We start from the raw sequence: 12,024 nt of genomic DNA on the forward strand, positions 1-12,024 counted from the left end.
CAAGAGCTAAACTTGGTAGCACAGAACAAGATTCAGTTTGGAGAATGTCTGATATTGGTGTGTGTGTGTGTGTACATGTGTTTATAACAGACACATCTCACAGCTAGGTATGCATGTATTTGATTGTTGTTCTTATTACTTGACAGGGTCTTCCTGGGTATCCCTAAGTGTCCTATTACTGGTATTGCAGGCTATGCTAGCTTCAAACTCAGGGCAATCCTCTGGCCTCATCCTATGACATATTGCTATTCCAGGCATGTGCTGCCATGCCCAGGTTAGCTATTGTTTTTTTCTGCTTGATCTACGTGTTTGCTGATGTATGTAATTTAACTTATCTCCAGATGATCTTTGAGAAATATCCCTTCCTTTATTCCACTTACAGAAAGTTGATACTGTAACCCAAGAATATAATGGGGATGCACAGAGGTAAATTGAGACAGGGGACTTATACATAGCATCCTGTTTTGTTTTGTTTTGTTTAAATATCTGCAAAGTGTTAGAAGACAGTGGCAAAAGTCCGTGTCTGATGGTGAAATGAAGTGTCTGTGTGGAAACGTAATGTGAGTAACGTCGTATGTAGGCAGAGCAATGATATAGATCTCAAAACTGGAAGAGTACCTGCCATCCTATAAACTGCCTACAGTTTAAAGCGTGCTTCCTGTGCACTGAACTTTTCTGTCCATCACTGGGGGACATCCTCATAGGGATTTTCCGGAACAGAGCAGGAAAGATTCAAATCAGCCCTCCGGGGACTCACTGCCTTCGATTCCAACCTGGTGGCACGTTTAAGATCCCATTAGCGTCCCCTTTAAAACAGGCACCCCACTTTTCCAGGTGTGCCTGGCGACTTGGAGTTCACCTTCTGAGTCACAGCCTCTGTCTTCCTGCCAGACTGGGGAAAGTGGGTGAGGACCAGCTGGGAAACTGGGGTGGGATGAGCCGGTGGGACTCGTTCATCATTGAGCGCAGGCAGGGGCAGCAGGTGATCTGAAGAGCCGAGGAGAGCTGCGGGGCTGGCGCCGGAGCGCACCGCACCTGTCCGGGTGACCCTTGCTGGTGCCAGGGCGGAGGCGCGCTCACCTGCGCCCACGTGACGGGGCGGGGCTCTGTCGGCAGAGGGCCCGTGGCCACGCCCTCTCCGCGCTCGGCACGCCCGCAGCCCGCGGACCGGATCGGCGGCGGCGGCGGCGGCCAAGCCCGGGAGGCGGAGGCGGGACGCGCGCGGGAGGCGGTGGCGGCTGTGCGCGGCGGAGACGTAGCAGCGGCAGCATGTCGGCCGGCGGAGCGGCAGTCCCGCCGCCCCCGAACCCCGCTGTGTCCTTCCCGGCGCCCCGGGTCACCCTGCCTGCTGGCCCCGACATCCTGCGGACCTACTCGGGAGCCTTCGTCTGCCTGGAGATTGTAAGTGGGGTAGCGTAGACCACGATCTAGCCCCGGGAGCAGGGACAGGCAGCATCCTTGCCCCCAGCCTGGTCTGGTCCCCTCGGCGCCCTCCTTCAGCCTCCTTCCTCTAGAAGTGGCCTTTTCCTGCCGACGGTGTCGGGGTCCTCTCCACACTGTGCCCGGGCCTCTTGCCTGGCACCTGTTACGTGGACACCTGCTCGCCTGGCCTGGAATGGAAACGTCCCTTAGAGAGCGAGCAGGCAAAGGGCCCAAGATTAGGGACGTGGGCAGGAGAGGGGTGGTAGAGCTTGGAGAAGTCTTGGGGACTCGGCTTTGGACAGGGTCTACGCTTGACTAGAGGAGGAACCAGCACCCTCGGCCCCTCCTGTCGCTAACCTGCCATTTTGTTGGGTGGTGCAAAGTTGTACCAATGACTGGGTGGCCAGGAAGCTGCTAGGATGTGGAAAGCCTGGGCGGGAGGCGCCAGGGAAAGGAGGAGAAGAAGGCTAAAACCTGGGTATGGTTTTCACCCGACTCACCCTTGCCATCGTCAATGCCCTTTGGATTGGGGAAGAACAGGGCAGGGAGAAAGGCGAGATTCTAAGTGCAGTTGGCAGTGTGTAATCAAATGGGTGTGATGACGGTAGGGGAAAGTGGAAATGCGGGGTGTCAGGTACAGCTCTCGCCTTTGCACCTTGCCCTTTTTCGGTTTACCTGAGAATCCCCAACCTGCCCAGAACACTTTCCTTGGCCCGGGTAAAGTTGGTGTCACAGGTCTGCCCTGCAAACCTTGTTGAACTAGACACTTGAACTTAGGAAAGGAATGCTGTGGAGTTGGGAGCTTTTGGAGCTCCTTTGTGGACAAGGGGGGAATGTGTAAATATAAATTGGGCAACTGAAGTTGCATCATACCCAGAGAATGTCAAATAGAAAGAAATGTTAGCAAGGCAGAGAGGGCCTTTCCTGCAGGCTGGTTTTGTTTGCTCCGGTTAGGGTTTTCATGTCACTCATCCTCTCCTGTGAGTTTGCATAACCTGGATCTGGGTCACTCCGGCTTCCCTTTTGTGCTGTGGAGCTGAAGACCTTGTGAGCATTGGTTTTCTGCCCCATTATGCTTAGATAGCCAAGCCACCTCAGGTTTAGCTCAGATTTGAATCTGAAAGAAGAAACCCAAGTGAGTCACAGACTGTGGCAGCTGTGGTCAGAGAGTAACCGTGAGGCTAGAAGACCCTGGTGTGGGTTCGGGTTCGAGCCCAGTTCAGCAGGCATCCATATGAGAGTGACAGGGAGAGATGGCACTGGACCAGCCTCCTGGCTGTGGATGGACACAACCTTTAACACAGGAAGCTTTGGTGAGAAAGAGTTCACAGATTCTGGGCTTCTTTCCTGCCATGTTCAAGTTCCACGTGCTCACTTCCTCTTTCAGGCGTTCTTCCCACGTCTTCACTTACTTCCTACTTATCCTGAAATTTACAGAAGATCCATAACATAGACTCACTGCCTAACCTTTGGTTAGAAGTTAGCCCCATCCTCAGCAGTAGTATACATTTAATCTCAAATTTGATATGTTGGTTATATATTTATTCAAATATATTTATACAGTATAATTTATATGTATACATACATACATGGAATACACACACACACACACACACACACACACACACATATATATATATATATGGCAACATGCATAGAAGTCTTACCCACCTGTTACCAAATAAAATGGGACTCAGGACCCACCTGTGGATGGGCCACACTTTATGGAACACTGTAGTTCTGAAGGTGAACTAAGAGTCACCAAAGAGGTGACTTATTGAACTCCTCCCAGCTCCCTATCTCCTTTTCCTATCTACCACAGTAGTTAGTTCTCAAGTCTTGCTGTACTTAATAGCTTGGCAGCTTCGAAAAGTACTGTTGCCAGCCCAGGCTAATTAAACCAGAATCTCTAGGGGTGTACCTAGAATCAGCTAATTTTTTTTAAGGTTCCCTGGAGATTCTAATACACAGAATAGCTCCAACCCACTGATACAGCCTTCGAGCCAGGCTCTGCTCAAAAGAGAAATAAAGAGGGGATTTTTTTGTTTTTGTTTTTTGTTTGTTTTGTTTTTTTCTCACAAATGTGAATGCTTTGTTTGTTAGGATGAATAAGATGAATAGATCCTGGAAGTGTGGGGGAAGTATCCCCCACACTTCAAATAAACAAAGGTCGTCTGTTTCCTGCTTTCTCAAACTTCTGCTCCTCTGACAACTTACCTACCCCTGACATGTGCTCAGACTCATATCAAAATAGAAGAGTCACTTCCCGAAGCCATTTGGACTTGCACTTTTTACGTGTGTGTGTGTGTGTGTGTGTGTGTGTGTGTGTGTGTGTGTGTGTGTGCTTGCATGTGCAGTTCATGTGGGGGTATGTGTGTCATGCCTGTATGTCCAAGTGCATGTGTAGACCAGAGGACAACCTGTCACTCCTCAGGAACTGTCCACCATTTCTTTTTTTTTTATATTTTGTTTATTTATTGAGGGAAGGAGGGGAGGGCATGCTCATGCCACAGTGCTTGTACAGAGGTTAGAGGATGATTTCCAGGAGTCAGTTCTCTACTTCCAAGTGGGTTTCAGCAGTCAAATTCAGATTCATGGGCCTGAGGTTAGGCCCTGTTCCCCACTGAGCCATCTCACCGTCCTATCAACTCTTTTCTGGCCATGGAGATCAGGGTGAGAAAGATCTCCTATTGGCCTGTAACTTGCCAAAGTAGACTAGGCTGGCTGGCCAGGGATCAGATTGGCCCTGCCTGTCTAGCCCTGAGATCACACATCACCATACCCCGATTTTCTTAAGTGAGGCCTGGGGGTTGAAGTCAGGCACTTCTGAAGTAAAGTGCAAACGCTTTATTGAATGGGCTACCTTTCTAGCCCCACGTTTTTATTATTTTTGTTTTTATGGCCAAACATCCTTCCACATTTAAGTCAGCAGTATCTCTTACCTCTTCCCCAAACCTCCTGTTACCTCTCCCCTTGGGGAGGATCAAAATGTACCAATGAAACCAGTGACCTCAGGGAAATGAGAAGCCACCTTGAGCCAAACCAACAGTTCCTTCTTGGCCCCCATCCTTCTGGAATGCTTCGGGATACTGGATCACAGGATTAAGAAAGCAGCCAGCAGGCAGCCTTGGTGGGCTTCTGCCTGGAATGCCCACTCCAGTGATGTGCAGAGAAGAGCTAGGTCATTCATCTGAAGCACCTTCATCCCCAAGTTTCATAATTGCCCGAGGACTTTTGATTCCTAAGTCACAGACTCCCACTACAGAAATTATTCTTCCTGTAAATTAAATGTGAGGATTCCCTAAGCACTGTCTCAAATACAAAGTGAACTCCAGCTTGGAACCAATTATTTTAGCTTCTGTTGATGTTTCTGGATGTCTCCAAACTCCTTTTTAATTTTGACCTTCCATTGAAATCCATTTGTCTCCAAGATTTCTTCCTTCTGTGTCATGTTGTTCTCTGAAGCTGTTCAAACTGTGTTCAGTGAGGATGGTTTCGTCTACCAGTAGAAGACTCAGCTAATGAAGACTGTGGTCTTGGAATTCAGTTTTCATGCTAACTTTGCTCAAGGAATTTAATTCCAGTCTCTGGTACTGTATGCACTCATGACTCTCTGTAAATAGTGCCTGCCACCAGAACCAAGTAAGGCCGTTTACAATATCTGTTTCATAAGTGATGTTTTGCACTCATGATATGTTTTTTTGAGACAGGTATGTTCTACCATTGGTTTCCCAATTTGCCAGCCCCTTGGTTTGGGCCCCAGCTATCCTTACCCAATGTATCCTTACTGACTATCTGTATGAATTTAATACAAGGTTCATATTGCAAAACCAAGCCTTTTAGCTCAGGCTGAAAACATTAACACCAAAAATTATCATTTTCAGGGTCCATGACAAAGGATCAATGAGTAAAGGACTTGTTGCAAAATTATGAGGACTTCGGTTCAAGTCCCCAGGACTCTTAAGAAGCTGTCCTCCGTGGTAGTTTATGTTTGTAGTTGGTCCGGTGTGCGATAGGACGCAAAGCCAGGGGAGTCCCTGGAACCTCGTGGGCCAGGGAGCCTTACCTAGGCAGCCGTGAACAAGAAAACAGACCCTGTCTCCAACAGTGGGAACAGTGAGGTCTGACACTCAAGGCTGTCCACACTAGCACAGCTCCATGCAATGCTCACACTGGTTCTCCGGAACAAAACATTAGCATTTCCAAATCCTCTCAGTGTTTCTGGGGTGAATATTTATTGACTACACACTGTGTACAAGACTGTTTGGATGCTTCATCACTCGAAAGCCTACATAATCTTGTTAACAGGATATAAAAAAAAAAAAGTTAAGCCGGGCGGTGGTGGCACACCTTTAATCCCAGCATTTGGGAGGCAGAGGCAAGCGGATCTTTGTGAGTTCGAGGCCAGCCTGGTCTACAGAGCAAGATCCAGGAAAGGTGCAAAGCTACACAGAGAAACTCTGTCTCGAAAAACCAAAAAAAAAAAAAGAAAGAAAAGCTGTCATGAAATTGAAATACAACCAAAGCATTTTCTGTCCAGGCCTAGGTGTACTAATATCAGGTTATCTCTACTCTCAGATTACACAAGATATTTAGGGTCCTGTTCTCAAAGAAATTATTTTATAAAATGTGTTAAGAAAGATCAAACACAATACCATTAATTGTGGACAACAATAACATTGATTTATTCAGCGAATCTCACAGCTTCAGTGTTTAAGAAAACACCTTCAAATTAGTTGTTTAGATTTCTCTTTATGAGAGGAATTCTAGAACACATTTTCCAGCTAACTGTCGTGTTCCAATGCCAGAATCATTTCCCTTTATTTAACATAATAACGTATTAAGGGACATACTGTTTATTGGGCCTTCTTTTTATACAATGGGAATCTGATAAATAATATGTAGTGTTTGCCCTTAAAAGCAGTTGTGTGGGCCAGGCATGTTGCTACATGCCTTTCACTTCCACACTCAGGAAGCAGAGGCAGGTGGATCTCTGTGAATCTGAGGCTGGTTGGTTTATGCAGTGAGTTTCAGGACAGCCAGGGAATACTTAAGGAAACCTTGTTTCAAAAAAAAAAAAAAAAAAAAGCATAGCAAGATATAAAAGTCAAAAAGCATTTACAGTTTTGTGAAGTGCTGGGGTCGGCTTCTGAAAATACTATCAGGGAGAGACCATTTGGCTACTAGCGAGCCAGGACGGGGAGCTTTAATGGGGTAGTAACATTTGAGGTTCACCTAAAATGGTAAATGAGACAAAAATTCCAGGTAGAAAAGAGAACATATACAAACCTCAGAGATTTAGAAAAAGAAGCAGAAAGAAATCAGTCCATACCATAAAATTTCTAGCAATTGTTAGCATTTGGGCATGACTAATGAGAAGACAGGACAAAGAGGAAGATGCTCCTGGCAAAATTGACGCTGTGGTTGGCTGACAAATGGGTCAGGCTTTGAATATGTTCTCCGTGGAGCACTGCTGAGGACAGACAGCATTAGAGGTGGCCAGACTTGTGTCTTAGACATCTTTCCTGAAATTGGTTTGTAAAACACAGAGATTGAAGTTAAAAGGCAGGGAGATCAATGTGTGTGTGTGTGTGGGAGGGGGGTTCTTACTAATACTATAGTTAAGATAAGATGTGGTGAGACCCTGAAATAAAAGCAAGGAAAAGAAAGCTAGAGAAAATAAAGGAGAAAAACCCGAGGCTTCGCCGGTCGACTGATACATGAACTTGGATGCTCTCTCGAGTGATACTGGATAAGGCTGAAGCATAAAATGTATCTGAGAGGAGCACAAGGGGAGGCTGGTGGGTGGAGGGGGAAGGGTGGGGCCAAGTGCAGTCATGCCGAGGACTCTGAAAGGTATTTCCAGTTATTTTCAATCAATGTCTTTGAATATAGTCTGACTAACATGTAATTGTTCTGGTATATAGCGCTTTCTTTCCTTGGCCAGAAAATAGATTTTGATTGCAAAGAGACAGTTTGAAGTAGACTGAGAAGGCCTAGCAGCCGATGTGTTTGCCTCTCTAGATGGGTTTTTATCCTGTACGCCTGTACAAAAGACTTTTTTTCTCCCTCTGTGCCTATGGGTTAACAATCTCTAATCACAGGAAAAGAGCCTTTAACTTTCCATAAGGGAATGTAAGGCAGTGCCTCTGCCAGAGTTGACTGTTCAGCATTCATGTTCCTTGACTCATAGCCCTGTAGGAAATATGAAATAAATGTACAGACTCTGAACCAACTTTTTGAAAGGATTGACCTTGAGCTATAAAGGGAAAGGTCAAGGGGAGGAGATTTGGTTTATGCTGCTGTATAAAAATGTGCCTGGTAGTAAGAGCTGTGGACTTGATATATCTGCTGGCATGGGACTGAATTAAAAGGGCCTACTGTGATGAAGAACTGGTATCAGGCCAGTGTACTCTGGATGACACACATGCAGAAGTCAGCAAATGCTATGCTATTGGCTTATAATACTAACGGTGTGTAAGAATATTCTAGAAGAACTGGCAAGTGGAGAGAAGCAGTTTGGGAGCAGAGATGCTCTTTATGAATGCAAACACTCATATTTTTCCCAGATGCACAGTGTGACCTGAATTCCTCATGAGCTTGTTTTATAGAAGAGGGTTGACTCCTTTTATAGCAACCCTGTCTGGCATTCTTAACTTGTGTATGAGGACATTCAGAAAGAAGACAGTCAAAGGAAAGAGGTAGTGGTCTGTCCAGTTCTTGCCAGGTCATTGGCATACAGGCATTTTTAATCTACATGATAGGGAGTCACCTACATACATGGAAAGGACATTTCAGAAACCAAGGGGACTGATAAATACAAATGCAAAGAGGCCAGAACTTCGTTTCTCTTCTACACTATTCACTTTCTATTTTAGGGTTTGCATTAGCTGTTTAGAAAACTGATAAAGAAGTTTGAGTCAGATGGGGTGAAGGTATAATTTTGTAGCACTGACAAATGGAAGTCAAATGCAAAGCAGAAAGTCAAATTTATTTTGCAGTTAACAGACTGTGTTCATAGACAAAGTCTACATATGCCTTTTCTGCTGTTGCTTCCCAGAATTCATTCTTTCCTAATGCAAACAAAACAAATCTTACTTGCTTGAACCTCTAGATTAGTGTGATCTATAGCCTGTAGCCTGTACCTGGCTTAATCTAGAAGCAGTCTGGATGGATGTCAGCACAGTTAGCAGGCAAGATGGCAGGTGCCCAGGGGCTAGCCTGGTCAAAAGTACTGTTTCAGTGCTAATAGGGTATCTGGGCAAATGGGGAAAAAGAAGAGAGAAAATTGGTGCTGGTGAGGTATGTTTGCAAGAGATGACTGCTTTTCCATTACCTTCTCCCCCACCATCCAAAGGTCTTATAGTAGGTGGTGCTCATTGCTACAGTCACCAGAAAATTGGGGAGGACATGCTTCTATTTGGTAGTCTCCTTACCTGTTTTTTTTTAACATCCATCACGTACCAGGAAATGGTCTGGACTTCGGACAGCCATGCATCCCTGGGATGTGAGGTTACATTTCTAGCGCTTTCTCTCCAGCCATTCACTGCTCACTGATTGGTTTCTGTTCCTTTGTAGCAGGACACAACTGAATACCCTATGTAGAAAGGACCCCCCTGGGTTCCCAGGGCTCAGAAACATTTAAGGAAATGTCACCACTTCTGACTGCACAGCCCAGTGAGTGATAGGCATGCGAATCTATGATTTCAATCTAGGTGTTGTAAATGGTCAAAAGGATGCATGCATCAGTAACCACAGGAACACTGAGGATGGATTCCAGCCAGAGAATTCTGGAAGATGTGCTACCACAGGTCAGCTGGTACAGAAATTTGTTGTATGCTAGACAGATGTATGGACAAGTGCGCCTAGTTCCTTGTGTGTAGAGGATGAAGATGATGAGCTAGAATGCAGAGAAAAGGGATTGAGAAAGGAGCATTTCCAGAAAAAAAAAAAAAGTTTCAGGTGGGTAGGACCCAGAATCTCTAGTATGGCTACCACCAGGCACAGCTACATTGTAAAGGAATTTGTATTTTATGGTCTGTCTTGTCAAGGTGTCTACCAGCCAAAGGTTGTATCTCTTAACATAAGTATATTTCCAGTTTTAAAAAAAAAAAAAACCTTTCAGAATATAAATTGTATGTAACATGGAGTTAATTATAGATTCTCTCTTATGTAGGTGATAAATTCTGGGTATATTAAGCATCTTTTATAACTATAATGTTGAACAGGTACCCAGTAAATAAGCACCCCCAAGACAGAAGCATTTATCAAGTAGGTGAGGGGTTCAGAAGTTCTGGATGAAACTTCCCTGTGTTACCATTTGGCCAGTTTTCTATGACTTGAAGCAGTCATTTGGAAAGCTGATAGAAATCTAAGTCTAGAATGAACACTACACTCTTTAAAGAGGTAGAAAAGTAGCTGGAAGTTTCTCCGATCTTGGCCAGCCCTGAATTCCCACAGCCATTTATTAAATAATCATTCAGAAGCTTATGTTAATTACCAACTGTATGTCCTATGCAGGCTTTTTGCTACCTAGCTCCTTCTTCTTAAATTAACCCATTTCTATTAATGTTCCATGGAGTTACCTGCGTCCCACTACATGTTGTTCCTTGGATGGTGGTTTGGTGTCTCCCCTTACTCTCCTTTCTCCTTCCACTGTCTCTCCTGGATTTTCCCACATGGCTCCATCCTGCCCTCCCATAGACCAATGCAGCTTTATTTATCAACCAATATGTGTTATCAGAACAACACATATTCACAGCATATAGAAAGACATCCCACAGCACTTCCCTTTTTCTGTCTAATAAAAAAGGAAGGTTTTAACTTTAACATAGTAAAATTACATATAATAGAACAGTTATCAAGCAAGAATTACAATTATAATAGCTAGTTTATATTTGGCAAAATTAGGAAATATTCTGTCATCTATTTTTGTGAGTCTAAAGTTTTATATCTAATTTATCTTTTATCATGACTAAGGAAAATTATAACTATCTAGTCTTCAACTCCATCAAAGACCCCAGAAGGATATATATAATATTACCTGAGTGAACAGGAAGTGCATTGCAAGCAACTTCCATAATTCTAAAAATGACAGAGACACCTGGCTGCCTGGACAGTCACCCAAAGTTTTTCTGCCATGTTGGTTGGGTGGGACTGGAGAAACTTCCAGCTACAGATAAAAGCATATGCTCTGGAACCCAGTGCCAAGTCCAAATCCCACGTCTAACAGTTGTTAGCTGTATGACTTTGGCAAAGTTATGAAGAGTTCTGCCCCTCAACCAACTTCCCTCTAAAAGGGGGTTCATAATATCTCTCAGTCTCTGTGAGGATTAAGTTGATAAAAATAAAATTCTTAGAAAAGACTTGGCCATAAAAGCCCAATAAATGTTAGCTAATATTTCTGTTATTGTATTGCCTTCGACTTCATATTCAAACTCTGTAAGTCACACTTGGAGACTGTTCTTTCCCATCCCTGAAGCTTGTTAGTTGTTCAGTCTTCCTGCCGAAGACAGATGGCACGGCCCGTTGTGTTGATAACAGGACAACACATAAAATTGGAAATAATTAAGAAGTTTTCTCTGAGGGGTATTAGGTCTGATAATTTGTCTCTTAGGATTGATGTCCTCCTCTGATAAAGTGGGGAGGAGCTTGGTCCTGCCCCAGCTGAATGTACCAGCTTAGTTGTCTGCCCATGGGAGAACTTACCCTGTTGGAGGAGGGGAGGAGGGGTGGGGGGAGGAGAGGCAGGGGGAAGGAGCAGGAGGAGAGATGAGGAGGGGATCTGTGATCGGTATGTACAATGAATAAAAAAATTAAAAGATTTGTGTCCTCTTCTCTATTCTTCTTCCCAACATTAGTGGACGTCAGTTGTCATAGAAATTAGCCCATTTACTTAAGACAATAGGATGTATGCAAATATGGAGCTATCAAGTAGGTTGGAAAGTTATTAGTTAAAATGTCAGAGCACGTGCTTAAAAAAAAAAAAAAACAGCTCATCAGTGTCTTTTGAAAAGAAAAGAGATATTTGTTAAAATGACTTCTTTGGGAGCATAGGAGAACCATCCAAATAGGAGACGGGTTGAGATGTCTGTAATCCACACAGCCAGAATCACGAATGCTGTGTCCTAGCCAGGACCCTGTTTTCTTGTGGGGCTGTCTGTTTCTACCAGGGGACAGTTTCCAGGGAAAACATGCTTCAACTTCAGCTGTGAGGCTTCAGGGTGCCGTGATCTGTAGATGAATATTCACCCCCTTCGTTTTCTTTTGGGAGGAGGGCTCTAGTCAAGCCATACCCTTCTAGTTTACATAGGCCAGATGTAATAGACAAACATTTTCAACCGCCAAAATACCTGTTGTTTTAGAAATGAGTAGTCTATTCATTTCTTTTCCCATAGCAGTGATAATAAAATACCTCACTAAGGCAACTTCAAGGAGGGAGAATTTACTATGGTACACAGTTTGAGAGGGTACAGATCATCATGTCAGGGAAAGCATGGTGGAGTTCATGGCCATGGACATGTATAACTGAGACTCCTCAGATCTCCTCTAACCAGCTAACAGAAAGAGAGCTCAAGTCAGAAAGGGGACTAGGCTATTACC

The 12,024-nt window shown here is 44.5% G+C and overlaps 1 protein-coding gene across 1 annotated transcript in view; it reads left to right on the forward strand.

Annotated features, from left to right (window-relative positions):
- Positions 1 to 1,209: 1,209 nt before the first annotated feature.
- Positions 1,210 to 12,024, forward strand: part of Mal2 (mal, T cell differentiation protein 2) — a 28,998-nt gene continuing 18,183 nt past the window's right edge. The window contains exon 1 of the mRNA XM_036208177.1: positions 1,210 to 1,401. Within this exon, the coding sequence (XP_036064070.1) occupies positions 1,270 to 1,401 (132 nt within the window). The 5' untranslated portion in view covers positions 1,210 to 1,269. The remainder of the gene's footprint in view (positions 1,402 to 12,024) is intronic.

This window comes from Onychomys torridus, chromosome 16 (assembly GCF_903995425.1).
Source record: "Onychomys torridus chromosome 16, mOncTor1.1, whole genome shotgun sequence".
Classification (NCBI taxonomy): domain Eukaryota; kingdom Metazoa; phylum Chordata; class Mammalia; order Rodentia; family Cricetidae; genus Onychomys; species Onychomys torridus.